The sequence below is a fragment of the Crocuta crocuta genome, unplaced genomic scaffold (assembly GCF_008692635.1).
Source record: "Crocuta crocuta isolate KB4526 unplaced genomic scaffold, BGI_CrCroc_1.0 scaffold17, whole genome shotgun sequence".
NCBI lineage: Eukaryota > Metazoa > Chordata > Mammalia > Carnivora > Hyaenidae > Crocuta > Crocuta crocuta.
The window spans coordinates 4,603,004-4,622,806 of NW_027532041.1; the positions used below are offsets into that span (position 1 = coordinate 4,603,004).

The 19,803-nt window shown below is 39.6% G+C and overlaps 2 protein-coding genes across 8 annotated transcripts in view; one reads left to right on the plus strand and one right to left on the minus strand.

Annotated features, from left to right (window-relative positions):
- PRKRA (protein activator of interferon induced protein kinase EIF2AK2) overlaps positions 1–9,649 on the minus strand; it is a 20,691-nt gene extending 11,042 nt beyond the window's left edge. For 2 of the 5 annotated variants that reach the window (XM_077776296.1, XM_077776294.1), the window contains exons 1-6: positions 9,423–9,649; positions 8,867–9,036; positions 5,488–5,569; positions 3,298–3,376; positions 2,131–2,248; positions 566–660 (exon numbers count right to left, since the gene is read on the minus strand). In XM_077776296.1, coding sequence (XP_077632422.1) covers positions 566–660; positions 2,131–2,248; positions 3,298–3,376; positions 5,488–5,569; positions 8,867–9,036; positions 9,423–9,487 — 609 coding nt within the window. In that variant the 5' untranslated portion in view covers positions 9,488–9,649. Of the gene's footprint in view, positions 1–65; positions 177–565; positions 661–2,130; positions 2,249–3,297; positions 3,377–4,294; positions 5,570–8,866; positions 9,037–9,422 lie in introns of those variants that run through there. The other 3 variants (XM_077776295.1, XM_077776293.1, XM_077776297.1) reach the window with 3 other exon arrangements.
- A 299-nt stretch (positions 9,650–9,948) lies between these two features.
- Positions 9,949–17,784, plus strand: PJVK (pejvakin). Of its 3 annotated transcripts, XM_077776351.1 has the most exons (7): positions 9,949–9,971; positions 12,085–12,152; positions 12,979–13,174; positions 13,918–14,059; positions 15,365–15,482; positions 17,078–17,176; positions 17,389–17,784. In XM_077776351.1, the coding sequence occupies exons 4-7, from the start codon at positions 13,988–13,990 to the stop codon at positions 17,679–17,681; spliced, it is 582 nt and encodes a 193-aa protein (XP_077632477.1). In that variant the 5' UTR covers positions 9,949–9,971; positions 12,085–12,152; positions 12,979–13,174; positions 13,918–13,987; the 3' UTR covers positions 17,682–17,784. The 3 variants fall into 3 exon arrangements, with proteins under 3 accessions (XP_077632477.1, XP_077632474.1, XP_077632475.1); XM_077776348.1 differs by lacking the exon at positions 9,949–9,971 and having other exon boundaries at positions 11,661–12,152; XM_077776349.1 differs by lacking the exon at positions 9,949–9,971 and having other exon boundaries at positions 11,661–12,152; positions 13,939–14,059.
- Positions 17,785–19,803: the final 2,019 nt, after the last annotated feature.

Below are 19,803 nucleotides of genomic sequence, written 5' to 3' on the forward strand. Positions count from 1 at the left end.
CCCTTCTTTGGGCTTCTTTTCCCCTGTTCTCATCCTATAGGTCTTGGTTTAGATATTACCTCCTCCACGAAGTCTTCCTGAAACCCCTAGTCTGGGCTGGATCCTTCTCCTGTGTTCCTGAGCACCCCCTCTATGGACCAGTCTGTTGGAGTCTTTTACAGTAGGCTACAAACTCCCTAGGGGCAGAAACCGTCTTATTCACAGTATGCACAGTATGTGACACAAAGTTGGGCACACAGTATGAGCTCACTAAATGTTTGCTGAGTGGATAAATGAATGAATGAACAAAGGGATGGGAATGCATTGTCAATCTGAAGGCAAAAATGGCATTAGTGGTCTATCATTTTAGATTCTATCATATGATTTTGAATTTAATTGTTGTCTCCTAAGCCCTCTTACCTAGTCACCCTATGAATGCTAAAACTGGGGTGGTGTAGAACTGAACAGTGAAGAGATTTTTAAAAACTGCAACTCTGAGGTGTCTATACAAGAAGGAATCTAGGGAAATTTCCTTTAAGAGATGCTTAATCACATTGACATTATGGGTGTCTTGATCATTACTCACTAAAGAAATGTGGTTCTCCGGAGAAATATTACTGAATTTGGCAAGAAACTTCTCAGCAGCATTTCTCTTGGCTTGTTTTTTGGATGCCCCCTTTCCTATATAATTAAAAAAAAAAAGGTAGGTTTAGAAAAGAAATTAATGTCCACAGAGAATAATCAGATGTATAAAGTATTATTTTTGATCAGAACAATTTCATGACTTTTATACACTATTATTTTGCTGACCTGCCCTCTTTGCTTGTTGTAGTTCATACAACTGTTAACTCTTACATTTCTGAAGGCACTTCTTTGGCAATTTATCTTTAATAAACTTTACCTTTTAATAGTTATACTTTCTGTTTGTAATGGCTCTATTTCCCTATGCCTTGCTTCAATGACTCCCATTTGGTTTAATTCTGACCAAGCATTCAAATTTATCAAAGCACATTCGAATTACAACTCTTATCTCTTGATGCCTACTTCTTGCTTACAATCTTCTATACACTGAGAGCTATGTGGAATTTCTTTAACATGAATAAAAAGGGCTTAGGAGATAACTGTAGTTGAAAGACATCGTAAGTATCACCTACTTCCATGTTTTTGTTTTATAGATTTAAAAACTGAGGCCCAGAGGGATTAAGTGATTGGTCTACCTTTGCACACCAAGGACTGCATCAAGAATGGGAGCAGAAGTTTCCACTTCTGGTCCAGTGCTTTCTGCATTGGTCCACATTGCCACTCAAGGGCAAACAGTTGTTTATTACTTGAAACTACTATCTAGCCATTTCATATTCCATTTCATACCATTTTAAGAATGATAGAAACATGCTGGAGAAGTGAAAATAGAAACCTTCCTTAGTACTCTATTAAGTGACTTTTTCCTTGTAATTTCTGGCCTTTACAACATGGACATTGCTACCATTCAAAAGCATATTTTCTACTTTATTTTTATCTCACGTTATTTTTTGCCACCTAGCCTCTTATTGTCTTGTCTTCAAATGTGACCTTCTAGTCCTCCAATCTTCGACAATGGTTGTTGAAACTCCTAAGAGATTCACTATTGCTTTTTTCTAAAGTGATTTTTAAGTCACTAACACATCAGTGCAGACTGTGTAAAGAGTCAATTATTTGCTACTTTCCATTAACAAGATCATCCATGATTCTTAAAAAATATCAAATTAAAAAGTATAAGAATTCTGGGGCGCCTGGGTGGCTCAGTCGGTTGAGTGCCCGACTGGCTCAGGTCATGATCTCATATTTCATGAGTTTGAGCCCTGCGTCAAGCTCTGTGCTGACAGCTCCGGGCCTGGAGCCTGCTTTGGATTCTGTGTCTCCCTCTCTCTCTGCTCCTCCCCCCTCTCAAAAATAAGTAAGTGTAAAAAAACGTTTTAAAAGAAGTATAAGAATTCTTAAGTCAAATATTTATACATAAGTTCAGTTGCAAAAAGAGAAAGTAGAACAAGAGTGTATCAATTTTTTCCCCACAGAAATATTTGCAAGGAAATCACAACAGAAATTTCTATGGTCATTCATCATGTGAAAATATTTTAAATGTCTTCAGTTGTAAGAGTAAAAAGAAGTAACTACCAGTTTCCATAAATGACTCTAGCCTGCAAATTGTGGTATATTCTCTCTTATGAGCAGGTCCTCCCTCTTGGGAAAGGGTATATTCAGGAAGTCTCCAGCCATGATGAATAGCCAATTCCTGGAAAGTTGAGATGAGGCTTTAGTAGTAAATTTTCTATGCAATGGCTCAATCATATAAACGATATTCTTTCATGATTTTGATCCCATTTCTATTTCTATGTTTGAAAGGAATAATGATATTCTGCAATGAAAAAACGGGGGAAGACCCTACATCCCCATAAATACTCCTGAATTTTATATATTGCAAGCCCACAATACCAAAACTGAAGCAGTTTACCGCTAGGATAGGAATGGTACTCTTCCATTAAGCCATAGTGAGCAAATATCAAAGAGCGCACAGAGAAAGAGGAGCTACTATGGCCCTCTCGGGGAACATCACTGAGGACATCTACAGGTCTCACTGTCATGCAGTTCCTAATGCCTCTCTCTCCTAGTTATAGACTTCCTGCCCACAGCTAGCTAACTACTACATTGCAACAACAGCAAGATGAGCAGAGGCGGCAAACAGACAGACTTGGGCAAAGCTGGGGAAAGATCGGGGGAGAACACTAAGGAAAAACTCAGACCAAAGGACTGACTGGGTAACAGGGAGGGGAGTTGTCCAACAGAGCACATGGATAATCTGCAAGAAGGATATTCAGCATGCAGAAATTCAAAGCCGAGGTTTTTTTGTTTTTTGTTTGTTTTGTAGAATAAGCAAATAGACTACTTCCCCTTTCTTGAGTTAGGCTACCCGATTTGGGTTCTTTATAAAGTCTTCTGTTCTTAACAGAAGTAGAAAGAGGTTTGTCACAAGAGTGGCAAGAAATATTCTTAAAGTATAAAACACTCTACCCATGTGCACTGAGGTCCTGTTGATCTCAAATGAGAATTCCACAAACCAAAGGCAGATACTGTATATGGAAGAAAATCCAAAACGTAAATAAATAGGAAAATCATTTCAAGTTAGTGCTGTAATATCTAATGATCACAACTGGGAAAACAAAATATTATACCGTCTTATCTTTATTATATTTACTCCTTAGTGCAGCCCTTGTGATATTATCAATATATGACCTCTTTCTTCAATAGACAAAATGTTAAGTAAGGAAAAACTGTGCGACGTACCTGTAATGAACCAATAGGATTAAGCTGGTTCTTTGGTTGCTTAGAAGGGTCAGGCATTAAGGGGTCAGGAACTGCAAAGCTAAACATTTTTTTAAAGTGTTATAAAACAAAATACTTTTCCCCAAACTATTAAATAAATGACAAGAATTTCCTATTTAATCCTCTATGCCTTTGCTTTTGCTTCTCCATGGAATGCCCTTCTTTCCCACCTGAATGAGAATATGATCTATCCATTATCTGAGGTATATCTCAAATGCCACTTCCTCTAAGAAACCTCTAAGAAACTGTTACTCCAATGAAACAATCTCTCCCTCCTTAGAACTGTTATTAACATTTGGGTTGACCCTTTCTTAGGCAAATTATTTTACCATAAATTATACTCTCTTACTACATGTAATTTGTCCATCCCTCACCACACCTCTTCTGTGGCCAGGATGTCAAATTCTTGCTGGTACGTCCTATGTATTACTTACCTTCATAAGCCTTGTTGTGCTTTGCATATAATAGGTGCTCGATAAAAATGTATTTAAATAAAGCATACTACTGTTATAACCACAAAAAGGGAAGACTAACAATTCGTCAGGAAATTTAGCCTGGTAATGTGAATGATACACGTCAGAAAGTTGTTTTTTCCCTCTCATAGAATTATGGAAGAAAGATCTGTTTGATATATCATCTGCTCCATGCTAGAATAATCCTCCTAAGATTTACATATATCCTGCATAAAATAGATGGCCTGCATGAATCTGGTTCCAGCATGTGGGGATTGTGATTAGGGAAAAAGAGAACAATCTCTTCTAACTAGTTTAAAATTACCAGTTAAGTTGGGTGATGACGGTCTAACACTGAATAAAGCTGCATTCAAGGTTACTACCACCTGCATGATTGAAGAGTCATTTCTTCCGTAACAAAAGAGGTTCAGTTACTGGCCCTTCTTCAAGTTTCTTTTCCACCTGCCAGAACTTCATAGGCTGATGAGATACGAATATTCACTTACAATGCTGCACGCCGAAGCTACCCAAATAATTGTGATGGAGAAGTGAGAAAGTCTCTGTATTAAATCAGGCCACTTTAGGCCTGATTACAGCTTAGTAATTCCCATCTTATCTGTCAAGAAGCACAAATATATAGTAAAGTTTGTTAGCCTTTTTTGCTGACAAAGTGAAGTGCCCATGTGCAGAAAGGACACTCCGTACGCTCATTTCTACAAATATACTCAACACTTTGGGTTGACCTTTGGGCTGCACAGAAATAGCATGGTCATCACCAGCGAGGGGAGAATCCAATACTTGCCATGCCATCTGGCATGTCTAGAAAGCCAGCATAAATCAAGTATAATGTATGACCCCAAAGAATCAAGCATCGCTTTGCGAGATCCAAAGTTCGTGGATGCTTCATTCTAAACTACTCAAATGGTCTGGGAGGGTTTGGAAACAAGAGGACCACTGCACGAGGACCTAGGTACATGCTATAGCAAAAGTTTTGAGGCTGGAGAAAAACTCATCCTAAGTTCCCACGGGCCTCTGCTGTCAACTATGAGCAGACAGACCAGACTGAACTCCAAGAATAACTGAGTGCATGTAAAGAGAAGAATCTGAAGGCTCATCATGCCCCACCCAGGACGTGTCCATCAGAAACCAAAGGACATCATCCAATGATACACAAGATGCTCCAGGACCAATAATCTCCAAAAGCACCTAAAGTGACAACGAATTCGTTTTGGAAAAATCATGTCAAGAATTAACATCCCCCTTAGCATCTTCTTGTATTTGTTATACATGCCATAATAAAAGGAGATCTCTTTGTCTCCTTTCAAATTAGAATTCCTAAAAGTATTATTTTCCACTGATCTTTTTCCACTTCATGCCTTGTTTTCTCGAGTGTACAAATTATCAGTCTTAACATAGTAAGATACTCACCAGAAAACCTGGGGTTTTCAACTGCTGCTTCCCATTAGAGGGAAAAATGCCTAGTTCATGAGAAAGCTTTCATTTAGCAGTCAATTGGTGGATTGAATTTCTTAAGGGTAAAGCTGTCCTTGATGGTGACAGATTTTCACAAGGAAATGGGATTTTAGAGCTCAGTACTGAGAACTATTCACTTTGTTGCTTTTGTGAGCATGTTCAAACTTTTGATCTTACCTCAGCCATGATATTTTTGAGCTGCAGAATACAAAGAAATTTAGCTCACCAAATACTTGCATTGGCTTTCAAAATGTTTATGGCAGCCTCGGCAGCTCTATGTTTCGCCAGCTTCTTACTTGTACCTTCACCTGAATTAAGGTTAAGAAAAAAAATGTCTGTATATGCTGTGAAAATGTGAGGCTTGCACAGCTGTTTGCATAATACAACACAAAGTTACTACAGCTTTTGTATGGTAAACATGTATTACATACTGTAACAAAATACTCACCACATGAAACTAATACATGAAAAAACCCATGATTTTAAACATTTTACCTATTTAATTTTAAAAAATCTATACATGTTTATTACATAAAATGGTAATAAAGTAGGCCACGCCACACTTTATGAAAATACAACTTAGTGTTTTATTTTTCCTTATTCCTAGAGAGAGGGGAAATTCTTCTGTGGCAAGAAGTTTTCTTCAAGGGAGCAGAGCCACTTACTTATATGAACCCTGTTTGACCGCAAAATGTGCACAATTTTATTCTAATCGTCCATCCTATGCTGGACGAAAGCCCCGTCTGCCTAAGCAGTCCTGGATACACGCTGGGTACAGTGGGAGAAGGTTTATACAGGGAAGATGAGAGTTTATGTTCTCTGTCTTTCATATAATCTGTATCTCTTACCTAAGCAGCCAATGGAGTGGCGGGGGTAGGCCTGACTAATCACTGAAATTGAAGCCTAATTTCAGTAAGAAATCACAACTGCTAAATAATAAATTCAATTGTTTTCCTTCTGAGTTCAAACTAGGTGTTGAGAATTCTTCACAAGTGGCACTGAAGTGCTGAGGTCCATTTCTCCAGCATGGAAGAAAGAAAGGGGATATGGGATGAATTTCAACTGAGGACATACAACCCATATGCCTTTATCCACTAACCTAGGTATGAGGGATACAATGCAGTACGAAACAGAATCTCTGCCCTCAAAGAGCACACAGGCTAGTGTAGGATTTTGCCTGTAAAGAGGCATCTGAAATACAGTCATACCTATTACAACAAGCCTAAATGCAGGCTGTAAGGGAAGCACACAAAAGGGGTAGCTTCTCTACTCTTGGGAAGGATTCAGAATGTTTTCATGCAGGAAGAGACAACTATTGAGGACATAAAAGCTAGTAAGGTGAAGAGAGCTGGGGGTTAGGAAGAGCATTCTAGGCAGAGAAAGGAACACCTGCAAAGGTTAAGAGATAACACAGAGCACGGTGTTCTCAAGAGCCCCAATCAGTTGGGTAGGTTAATGCTTCTTAAGGAGATGAGTTTGAGATAAAAGGCTACAGACTTGGAGGGTAGGACGGGAAGTCAAAGAACAGTCTCTGAAATCTGTGCTTCTCAAACTTTAATATCCCTAAGAATTGCCTGGGAATTTTGTTAAAATGCATACTCTGATCTAGCAGGTCTGGCATGGGCCCTGATATTCCAGAACAGTTGCATCAAGTGCCCAGGTGATACTAATGTTGCTGCTGATCACAGTTTGAGAAGCAAGGCTGTTAGTCGTATTAAGAAACCTGTCTTTATCCACAGGATGATGGGCAAACCACTGAATGGATTTTAAGAGCAAGAAGGACATGAAAAGATCTGAATGCCGGTGTCATCTGAGGAATGGACAGCCTCAGACTAGAATCTGAGAAGAGCAGCTGCAAGACAGCAGCTGTGGCCCAAATGCGAGATGACAGTGGTCCAGACAAGAGCAATGGGAAGAGAAGGGAAGCAGGCCGGTGCCAGAGATGCTTAGGAAGTAAGACTTAGTGGAAGAATGGGCAAGAGAAGAGGGGCGGGAGGGAGTCAAGAAAATGAAACCCAGCTCCTACTATGAGCAAAGAGGTGATGGTGGTGCCTTTACTGAGCTAGGGAATGGAAGGGGAACAGATCTGAGGGAAACAAGATGGATTCAGTCTGGGACAATAAGAAACAGGTGCCTTTGGGTCATCCAAGTGAAGATGCCCAGCAAGCACAGGTGGATAGACTGTTCTCTAACTGGAGCTGGGCTGAAGACAGAGATTCCAGAATTATCAGCCTTTAGATAGCATTAGAAGCTGTGGAGGCACATAAACTTGCACAGGAACACAGGGCAGTGTGGGGGGAGTAGGGGACCTACACAGAATGTTTGGTTGCCATAGGTTGTTAATCTCTGTTCTAAAACACCTTGAAGGGAAAAAGACCATTTCTTAAATTTTCACTGAATATTTAAAATAGATCTTCTATAGGAGGAATGTGATGACTGTATGGTTCATGATGAGGAAACTTCTAGCTAGAATGTATAATCCACCTGTCTTATATAGACAAAAAAAGCCTCAAAATTTTCTTAAAGTGGTTTCAAGGAAAATAGTGGATTCCAGATTTTCAGGGACCTAAGCAAATGATGCCTTTAGTTTACCAGATGGTGCAACTCTAGCCTTCCTGTGGAATTATTTTCTTGGCATTCTTCCAAATTAAATTTAGTATTCAATATTTTTTGTGTTTGCAATTAAATAGATACATAGAATGCCTACATTTACAAATGGGCAACTTCAGTCATCATTTGCTCAAGCTCAGAGACCATAATAAGGGGAGTCTGAACTCTGAAACTTCATTGCTGTGTGACTTTGGGCATGTTACTGATAATCTCTCTGAACCTGTTTCCTCAAGTATACAGAGGGAGATGAGGGGTGCCTGGGTGACTCAATCGGTTAAGCTTCCTACGTTGGCTCAGGTTGTGATCTTTTGGTTCCTGGGTTTGAGCTCCACACTGGGGGCACATCAGGCTCTGTGCTGACAGCTCAGAGCCTGGAGCCTACTTCAGATTCCGTGTCTCCCTTTCTCTCTGCCTCTCCCCTGTGCGTGCTCTCTTTCTCAAAAATAAAATAAATATTAATTTAAAAAAAAAGGGAGATGACATCTTACTAAAACCTGTACAGAGTCAGGAACTAGAAGGTGCGACGAAATACGCCATTTGAGTCCTCTGTCCTCATTTTGCTTGGATACAGAATCAAGTGTGGGACAACGGGGCTAAAATGCAGATGGACATTATGAACAAAGAGAGGAGAGGCTCAGAATATTTTGGGATGTCTCCTGGCATCTGCTATAAACTATGAAACTTGTCAGCACCTACTGACCCAGCTACGGTTGCTCCAAGAACCCTTCCTCCTTCTCCCTAATTTTTGGAAGAACCCTAGGAGGATCCTAAGGCATGTTTCTGAGCTTTTCTTGGTATCTGGAAAGGAGAAGATGAGGGAGAGAATCAGATGAAGTTGGAAAGTCTCCATGACCTGAGATGAGAGGTCTCAGTTTCAAGAGCCTGCTCCTCACAGCTGTCCCTGGTTTTAAAAGGGCACTTTTCCGAACTGAAAAGCAATACCAAGCCTTGCCGGCCAGCCCACATGGTCATCGGGGTTAAGTGAGCATACAGACCTGTGCAGGTTATGTCACCAACGGTTACTCTGAAGGTGAAAGTGGGTACGTGTATTTGCACATCGGATCTTTCACATTCATAAACCGGGATGTTCTTGGTCTTCATGCCGTATTCGTGTAATACCTGAATCGGTGTTTTCCCTGGCTTAGCTGTAATCATCTTCCCCAAACTGCAAAAACCAGAAAAGGTGTGCTTCGCATGCCAAAGCGGGGAGGGAAGCAGAAGCATACAGAGGCCAGTTTTGACTGCTACCAACAGTGATGCGGGAGGCGCCGAAGCTCCCCTGCGGCCAGCACCAGCGATGGCGAAGCGCACCAGTCTCCCAGTCCCGCAGTGGCGGGCAACCGGCAGGGTGAGAGGGGCTTTAGGGAGAGAACTTGAGAGCGGGTAGGAGGGATTCGCTGGGGTCTCGGGGGTTGCTACCTCTGAGGACCCACCCCGCATAAACCCCTGAGGACCAATTCCGCATAAACCCCCTACAGGCTGGCTGNCCCGCCTCTTGTGCCCACCACTCCCGGCCCTGCCCGGCTCGGCCCCGACTGTTCCGGCGCTGACCTGAAGGTCCCGCTGTCCTCGCGCTCCAGCGGCGGGGCCGCAGCGCGATGCCTGCTCTGGGACATAGCGAGAAGGGACGGTCTGGCGGCTGGCGGAAGAGCGGTGCGGAGCGACGTCCTCGCTCTCCGGGTCAGCCGATCCCCGAGAGGAGCGCTCCAGCGGTGCCGCCGCCGCCTCCTCCGACTCCTAGTTCCTTCCCGGCTTGCGTCCCTCTTGCGAAGGGGACGGGCGAAGGCGGAGCCTCGGTGCAGCAGGGCCGGCCACGCCCCCTCGCTGCCGGGGCTGCGGGTCTTACTCCAAGGGGGGCCCCGCCCACCGGCTCCCGGGCCTCCTGGGCGCCCGGCCCCGCCCCTTCTCTTTCAGACTCCGCCCCTCTGCTGGTCCCTGCTCTGCTCGCTCCCGCACGTACCCGGGTTTAGTCCCGCAGCTCCCGAGTGCTAGTTACCTCCTCCCCTCCACGGCCTCGTTAAGGCCGTAGTTTTGAGTCTTTAAACAGAGACGGTGTCCGGCCCGGAGAGGAGGCTTGTCGGGCAGCAAGCCTCACAGTATGTGAGGCCTGAAGCTCAGCTTCTTTTTTGGTGGTGGGGCTCGGGGAGGTTAGGAATCGGGATTGCGTCACTTTAAGAAAGCGATTTCAAAATTCTAAATGCTGAATGACTACGGAGCGTCCCTGGGCCTGGCCCCTAAGTTTGCGAATCGCGGTCTATCCGCCCGTCCGGACTGCGGTGGGCTCTCCCGATCCGAGGCCGGCGTGGAGGAGCTCTCAGAGATGTCCGGAGACCCCCTCCCGCCGACTAGTCTCCATTGTCTCTAGGCTTTCGTCGCGAGAAGAAAGCTGGGCCCGTAGATTTGAGCAAGGCCCCTTAGGTGTAAACGAAGGCTTTTCTGTGGCCACTAATTAGACGCTGTTTCTAAACACCTGTGTTGCTAGTGTAATTGCGATTGCCTGGGATGCACCGCCTTTGGTGGGGGGTCAGAGAGCGATGGTAGTAGTGTTGGTTTAGAGGTTTGTTGGCCACTTCCAGAAATGACTCCCTGTACCTTCTCTATATTGTTTTTTTAGTATATGTGCTGCCGAAGCGAGCACTCCTCTATATTGTTGAAGATTGCACTGTGCTGTTCACACAAAGGGACATTACTAAAACCTTTTTCTTTTCGGTTTTGGTGGGTTTTGGTTTGGTTTGGTTACCTGTGAACCCTGGATGCTTGAAAACAAATGAAAACAGTGTTTAGAATCTAATCAAGTTGATTTATATTATTTGAGGCTTGAATTAAGTCGATTCTGTCTTCTTCCCACTATCCCCTCCGTATATGTACCTATAGCGATTACTCCTACCACGACTATTGTTAAGTTTTAATGAGTATCTTACCATAAGTACACATAGCCACTATTTCAAACTATATTAACATCCACAAAATTGGGGCAATACAGTATCTCAGCACTCAGATTTGTTTCTAAAACTTGTTTTTCACCACAATATCTTAAAAACAAGCCCAAACTTTACATAGCTCTCTTTAAAGATTGAGTAACTGAAATCATGATGACGAAACAAAATAAATGCAGCACTATTTCAAAGAGTTGTCTATGTGTGAGCTACAGATTAAGAAACTCCTGGGGCACCTGGGTGGCTCAGTTTGTTAAACCTCCGGCTTTGGCTCATGACTTTGGCTCAGGTCATGATCTAACAGTTCGTGGTTCAAGCCCGATGAAGGGCTCTGTGCTGACAGCTTAGAGCCTGGAGCCTGCTTCAGATTCTGTATGTCCCTCTCTCTGCCCCTACCCCAATCATGCTCTGTCTCTCTCTCTCAAAAGTAAATAAAACATTAAAAAAATACCCCAAGTCATAGTTTATACTTATAATTTAGAGTTACAGTTATTTATGCATTTATATATACATAAAATGTGGCTTTCATTTGTTATTAAATATCTGCATACAATTGCTTCCCTATATTCTATGAATTTGTTAATTAATATTAATTACTTGGTTTTGTAGCATACAAGAAGGAAAATGAATGAACTGTACACCGTAAGGATTCAAAATATTACTTTACTATTGCCAAACTTGTCATGGCAAACTTGTAAAGGAATTTCCTTTGGAGTAGGTCCACTGTAGATGGTGTCTAGGGCTAATAAGATTGTGTTTTTCCCATAGGGCTAGATGTTTCCTTAAAACTGGCAAGCTGTTGTCAACAGTAAACCTCATCAAGGACATTGGTAGTATTTTAAAGTAATTAGCTTTCTATGTATATTTTAGTGCTTATAGACAACAATTCCAAATTGACTTGCTTTCAGTATATCATTTTACATGGTTGATCTATAATTCATTACCTGAGCACACCAGGGGAGGCAGTGTTGTGAATTGTACACTGGTAAGCTACTTGGTGAAACCAGGCTTTGTATTTTTAATGTGTTTAATTATATTTAAAATCAAGGAAGGCTTAGGGTTGTGCCTGGTTTTCTTTGAAAATATGGATTTGTTTTCTAAGGGTTGCAGTTGATGGTGTTTTGATATATTAATATGTTTGCTGCTGCTACCAAGAGCTTTGTCAAGCAAGTTGGAGATGGAGGGAGATTGGTTCCCGTTCCAAGCCTCAGTGAGGCTGACAAATACCAACCTCTAAGTCTGGTGGTAAAAAAGAAGCGATGCTTTTTCTTTCCCAGATATAAATTTACTTCAACACCTTTTACACTGAAAGATATTCTTCTAGGAGACAGAGAAATTTCAGCCGGTAAGTGTTAATGTCTGCTTCAGAGTGACTACTCATTCAGTTACATTAAGACAATCTAAACAGGTTGTATATACTACTTATTTGTAATAGTTACACATTTTCATTGATAAAAGCAACTTTTCTTATGATGGTAATATTAAGATTAATAATATCTAAAATTTGTATAGTATCAAATCTTTTTGGTTGAATAATTTTCCAACATACTTTGTAAAATGATTTATTGTATAATTTTATTTCAATTATTTTATAGATTATTTTAACCCGATCAACTTAGAATATGACAAAATAATATATTTCTTCATCTATAAAATGGTATATTACTTATCTACATGGTCACATGAGATGAAAGTAATTTACATTTATTTCTTATGACTCAGTTATTGCAATTGGTAAACTAAAATGTATCTTACTCATTCACAGTCCACCTTAACTAAAAGTAAACCATGGCAGATCTAATACAAATTAGAAAGTATGCTCAAAAGCCATTAATAATCTGCCTCTCCTTTCTGTTTTCCTAAAACAGATTAGAAAACAAATTGATGTTTCAACAAAGTATTTATTAACACTTTTTTTTCCTTCAACCACTCAGTGAATCTTAAAGCTTACAGAGTTCTATTGGTAGAACAAAGAACTTGACTTCTCTTTTAAGGACTCTATCAAGTATTTATTTTGGTTGTCAAATTAATTGCTATTTTAAATCTTGGCTTGACATGTTGCCTTTCTCAACATTTGTGTAATGGAGTCTTACGTAGTAAATTAATGCATTACTATACGTAATCTATATTAAATGAATTCAAGACATTTAAAAAATATTGATTTCTTAAAGGTATTTCATCTTATCAGTTACTGAATTATGAAGACGAATCAGATGTTTCACTCTATGGAAGGCGAGGCAACCATATTGTGAATGATGTTGGGATTAACGTTACTGGGTCAGATTCTGTTGCAGTAAAAGCTTCATTTGGTGTGGTGACCAAACATGAAGTGGAAGTATCAACATTACTCAAGGAAATTACTACACGGTCAGTAGAATAATACTTGATGTACTTCAGTGTTTTCAACAAATATTGTAATTATATACAATTCGACGCTTAAAACATTCAGGTTCTATTTATTGTCTAACATAATTTAGTTCTTTCATTTGTTTGAAATACTACAAATTATCAATTTAGAGAAGGGTAGATATCCAAAATCATTTGGTTTAAACAGACTTAAAAAATTTTTTTTAATGTTTATTTTTGAGAGAGAGAGAAAGGGCGTGAGCAGAGGAGGGGCAGAGGGAGAGAGGGAAATAATAGAATCTGAAGCAGGATCCAGCCTCTGAGCTGTCAGTACAGAGCCTGACATGGGGACTGGAACTCACAGACCGTGAAATCATGACCTGAGCTGAAGTCAGACGCTTAACTAACTGAGCCACCCATGCGCCCCATGGCTTGAACAGAATTTTTAATTGTTTCACAAACTGCTTTGGCCCTGTACACATGCGCTGAATTATTAGATGAAAAGAACGCACTAATCTGTTTGCAACAAATATACTAAGGGAGTCTTCTCCAACAGAATCCTGTAATAAGCATGTTTTAAGAAAACAGAAAGGCGAGGCAGATTATTAATGGCTTTGAGCATACTTTCTAATTTGTATTGGACCTGCCTTAATTTACTTTTAGTTAGGGTGGACTGTGAATGAGTAATACATGACAGCAAAAATGTACACGATAATATGTAATTAGATGTGACAGATTCTTGTGAATCTATTTTTTTTATTTAGAAAAATTAATTTTGACCACAGCTTGATACGTCAGACAAGAAGCAGCAGAAAGGCAGTGTTGTGTGTGGTCATGGAAAGCATTCGAACCACACGGCAGTGCTCGCTGTCTGTGCATGCCGGAATTCGTGGGGAAGCCATGCGGGTAAACCACACTCATTAAGTTTCTCTTACTAAAAAGCTGCAATGGGAATTTTTACAAAGTACTCAATTTCTAATGAGACATGTCTATTTTGTCAGGTGTTGAGATTAAAGAGCTGCAAGTGTATATAAAATTTTGCACAGTGATGGTTTTTAGTTTTTAAAAAATCCAAGAAAATTTGGATTCTAAATCTGTAATATAATGCAAATAAAACCCTAATCCTTATGAAATAATGCATACTAGAGTCCCTCCTATTGCTATTTAAATGATGTTTTAAGAATGCTTATGTTGAATTCTTGATTTTATTTAATTATTTTTAAATGATTTTTAAAAATGTTTATTTTTGAAAGAGAGAGAGCATGAGCCCGGGAGGGGCAGAGAGGGGGACAGAGGATCTGAAGCAGGTTCTAGTTGGTCCGAGGGTTGTGGGTTATCGTTAAGCTGGAGCAGGCTCTGTGCTGACAGCGGAGAGCCTGATGCGGTGTTAGAACCCATGAACGGTGAGATTATGACTTGAGCTAAAGTAGGCTGCTCAACCACTGAGCCATCTAGGTGCCCCTTGATTTTAGTTTTAAGTGATGCACTTTATACTTGAATTTTTAAAGGTTGATTTTATATTTTTAAGTTTTCTAAAATAATATTGTCAGTGGCCTAACATGCTTCATTCAATGTTAAATGCTTACAAAAAACCTCTTGGAACTTATTTTAGTTTTTAAAAAGCTAACAGCATTATTTGTCTTTGTCATTTACATAATAATGACACATAATAATGGCTTGATTGGTTTTATTCAAACCAATTGTTAGAAAGATAGGGTTCAATTAAAAACTTTTAAAGTCTTTGCAAATAAAGGTTCTGTTCAGTGGCTATGTTTAGCTGCCTACTGCATTGTTTAACATTGGATCATTTTAGGGGCACAGACTGAAACATACTTAATTGTTGTAGATTACTTTGAAAAATAAGTTGATTGCTTTGGAAAGCTGCTGAAAACTCGGGGCTTTGGAACAATAGACAGGATAGGCTGAAAACAAGCGTAGCACTTCAACGGTTTGTGGTTGAAAGGAAAAGGTTTTTATGTCAGAGAGCATTACTGTTGTGGTAGCATTAAGTGACAGTGTCAGTGAGAAAGTGGGGAGTTTTATTTCCTAGATGGTGAGACCCCATTGGACCTTTGGACCTATGGTATAAACAGTTAAATTCAATGGGATCATTTGTTTTTGTCTTAATGGTAGGACTGTATGAACTGTTTTCTAAGAAGCTGTCTTTCTGTGTTATGCTCCTTAATAATGTTATTTATTTATTTACTATAGTTTCATTTTATGGATGAGCAGAATCCCAAGGGACGAGACAAAGCTATTGTTTTTCCAGCACACACCACCATAGCTTTCAGTGTTTTTGAACTCTTCATTTACTTGGATGGTGCCTTTGGTAAGTGAATGATTTGCATGAGACACTGAAATGATCGTATTTTCAAGAATTTAATGGGAAACACACACATACATTCTCTATGTGACTGTAGGAGAATGGTACTCTCAACACTGTCAGTCTTATGGCTGGGTAGTTGCTGGGAAAGACCCTCTGTCTCTACTTACCTGCTACCTCTTTTCTGCTTCTTGGTGAAAGCTGCGGACTCCCCACCACCCGACTTGCAATTATAGATAAGAGTTCAAGTGCAATGCCATTGGCAAAGTATTCCTTGAGTTACATAGGGAGATAATAAATGACCTTCTATTAAGTAGTTTTTTGATGACGGCAGATAGAGGAGTGGGTAGGCAAGATGCCTGCCGGTGTCAGAGTGCCCAGACGAGGGTCCCCAGAGACTAATTCCTTTCAGTTTTACCTACCATAAACCAGCTTCACCCCGGCTCTCTCTAAAAAATAACTTTAATACAAATACCTTAAAATTGTTTTTTTTTAATGTTTTATTTTTGAGAGAGAACAAGCAGGGAAGTGCAGAGAGAGAGGGGGACAGAGGATCCAAAGCGGGGCTCCTCGCTGACAGCAGAGAGGCAGATGCAGGGCTCAAACTCACAAACCTCAAGATCATAACCGAAGGCGAAGTCAGACACTCAACCGACTGAGCTACCCAGGCACCCCACCTTAAAGTTGTTTTTATGTGCTTTATAATAATACTTTATGTACCTTATATAATACCTCAGTGCAGCTCACTGTAGACTTCTAAATTTCACAGGTCTTTAAGATTAGGAGCCCAGCCAGATCAAGGCAATAGGCAAGGGAGCCCCCTGAGCATGGTCATTTTTAAACATTTGCAGACCGGTTTTTGTTTCTGCAGTTCTGTGGGAGGAGGGAATAGGGAATCCAGAAACGTGACAAAACATGCTACATGCAGTCTATTTGGGACACTTCAGATGTCGGTTTTTACAATTATTGTAATTGTTAGGAGCAGAGTCAACTGATAGAATGGACATATCCATCAAAATGTAAAATGTGTATATCCTGCACTTTTAGGAATTTATCCTACAGATATACTTACACATATGCAAAGTGATATGAGTATGAGGGTATTGGAAATACCCTTAAGATCTATGATCAATAACTAGTTCAATAATGATGCATATCCACACTACAGAACACTATGAAGCCATTAAGAATGAGGCAGCAGTCGGGACCCTGACGTGGAATCATGTCTAAGAGATATTTTAAAGAAATGTGTGTAGTGTTTAACTATTTGAGCCTAAATAATTTTATTTGCATACATATACATATATTCCTTTGTGCTTGTGAAATATATGGAGTATTTCTGGAGTTATACTCAAGAAACAACAGTGGTTACTTCTGAAAACTGAGGCTGGGGTCCAGGGTAGATGGAAACTTGCCACTGTATCCCCATTTTGTTCTCTGGATTCTGTACCCTGTGCATGTTAGCCTTTCCAAAAATATATAAAATTTAAGTTAAAAAGTACAGTGAATGACATGTACCAGAATTCATCGATCACAACTAAAACTCCCAATAAAATGTGAATTGTTCCAGTTATAACATCTTCTAAATTTTTTTTTTATAGACCTTTGTGTCACTTCAGTGTCAAAAGGAGGTTTTGAAAGGGAAGAAACCGCAACATTTGCGCTGCTCTACAGATTGAGGAATATACTATTTGAGAGAAGTATGTCATTGAAGAGTATTTCAATTTTTTTTTCCTTCTTGGATTAACACTTGTGTTTATCTGTTCAGTATTCCTGTCCGCTAAGGAAGAATTAAAATCTGAAAGTGAAATCATTTCATGACCGATGGTTTAGATTCCGTATTTATAAATGCGATTTGGTTATATATTTTTTATTTGACTTCTAACACATTTCTCTGTTTTTGTGCTTTTAGATAGAAGAGTGATGGATGCCATTTCTCGTTCACAGCTTTACTTAGATGATCTTTTTTCTGACTACTATGACAAACCTTTCAGCATGACTGATATTTCACTCAAAGAAGGGACTCATATCCGAGTTAACTTACTTAATCACAACATTCCCAAAGGACCTTGCATACTCTGTGGAATGGGGAACTTTAAAAGGGAGACGGTTTATGGGTGCTTTCAGTGCTCGGTCGATGGGCAGAAGTATGTGAGACTTCATGCAGTTCCTTGTTTTGATGTTTGGCACAAGAGGATGAAATAAAACAAAAAAAATGTACACTCCTTGCTAGTGTTTTAGGTGCAACTGTGCCACACACTTTTCCAAAATTTTCTAGTTTGCTTTGATTAATTGTGGCAAAGTAAAGAGGGAGAGGAAAGCGAAATTAACCTGTTTGGGTATCATTTTCTTCATCCATAAAAGGGAAGATAATCATCTCTACCCTATAAATTGTTATAAAGATTAATATTATTTATGTGAAAAAAGGTTAAACTATTCAAAATATAGCTGTTCCTTCATAAAATCTGTCAGTTACTTTAGAAGTATATTTGGGAATTTGGTCTATCATCTTAACTTTACACAGTGATTTTTCTAAATATCAATTATATTTTTAATTGGCTTTTAAGTCAACATTTAAGAATGACAGGAGGTTAAATGTGGTCTTTATGGTGCCTTAACCATTGCCTTAGGTCTGGTAAAATGAGAAAAATGTGTTAATAATTTAATGTAATCCTAAATATTTAATTGCGGTGTCAAATTAAAAGCACACTGAGCTCAGTGTGGGGTTTTGTGTACACAGTAAACAGGAAAACTGTTAGTGGTAATGGGCTGCTGCCCTGTAACATACACATGCTCACTAGTTTTGTCTTTATAAAAACTCACTGCTGTCAAGGTAAGGCAGCTAGAAAAAAAGTTAAGGCAGCTAGGACACCTTCATCTTTCTCTTTTGTCTTTTTTTTTTTTTTTTTTTTTTTTTTTTTTNGCCCCTCATCTTTCTCTTTTGAAAATGTTTAAAATATTTAATGTATTTAGTTCTGAGAGCTCGTTTCTATCTACTCTGTAAGACATCTGAAATGTTTCATACACAACGTAAATTATTAATTTACTATACACCCTTATTAAAATAATTGCAAAAGTAATGTTAAAATTCTAGAACTCAAAATGCAGTGATAGCACTCGCTACGAGGTAAAGCAATCATGCAAATATAAAACACCTGATGCCTTTCTGCATGTAGAATGATTAGAATGTTATTTTTTTATTTAAACGTGACTAGCGTTTTTGAATGAATCTCCATTTGATAGCATCTATAATTTTTAAAAATGTGCGTTTATGGAGCTCCAGTGGCGCAATCGGTTAGCGCGCGGTACTTAAAAATGTGCGTTTAAAAGCACTTTGAAAACAATGGGACAGAATAGAATTATGAACAGTTTGTATAAGGGGATGATTTCCGTATATATCTTCCACAGTATTTTTGTTTTGAGCAGAATATATGAGTCAAATGCAAATAGGAGTATACTGATGGCAGAATATTCTAGTGACTTTTTTTGGTATGGATATAGATCATGGGGGCAGTTTCCAAACCAAAACATAATTGGTCATAATTGAGTCATCAACTTAGTTTATTTCAATGGAGCAGGTTTTCCTGAGGGAAGTCAAGGAACAAGCATTCACAATTGAGCAAGTAAAGAAGAGTTCACAAAACTGGGTCCAGGGATGAACTGTTGGGAGGAAAGACAGTGAAAGCTTTGGTTTTGTGAAGCGTCAAACTCTGTGCTGTGTATATGTGATATCCATTAATCTGGTGGTGTTTGTGTTACCCCTGCACTTTTAGATAATAGAATTTCTGGCAAAGTATCATTAGTTTGGAAAGGGCAAGTTTCAGAAATGGAAAAAGCTTTGTTTTGAACTCGTCTTGAACAACGCTATTTATTGCCTGACCATACCTTCCTACATATGCAGTAGGCAAAACCCTACATGTTCCAATAAATAATGTGCCTTTTCTTTGGCACCAGTGTGATCTACAGCATCTCTCACCTCCTGTTCGCAACAAATCGGACGTCATGATTTGAGTGTGACACGAAACTGCCACGGCAGTGCATGTTCCCGTCAAAAATTTGATGGCATACCAGTTTGTAATGCTCATTCGTGATCACTAACAAGAACACTGTAAAGTGAAGTGACATAGAATAGAGGCACATAGAGAAAGGGAACTGGAAACTAAGAGATACTAGGGCATCTCTTTAAGACGATCAAGACAAAAAATTAGGGATGATAGAACTAAAGGCCTACAGGAAGCCAGAGGAAATAACACATTTATAATAGTGTCTGAAGGAGTACAGACTCAGAGCAGTATAGATTGTATTATCTCTGCTAGAAGAGGCACAA

Excerpts from the sequence above, each read along its gene's own strand:
- PJVK (XM_077776348.1), top strand. The coding sequence starts at position 11,942 with ATGTTTGCTGCTGCTACCAAGAGCTTTGTCAAGCAAGTTGGAGATGGA. Across the intron at positions 14,060-15,364 it reads TTCGTGGGGAAGCCATGCGG|TTTCATTTTATGGATGAGCA; the intron begins GTAAACCACACT and ends TATTTACTATAG. Across the intron at positions 15,483-17,077 it reads TTACTTGGATGGTGCCTTTG|ACCTTTGTGTCACTTCAGTG; the intron begins GTAAGTGAATGA and ends TTTTTTTTATAG.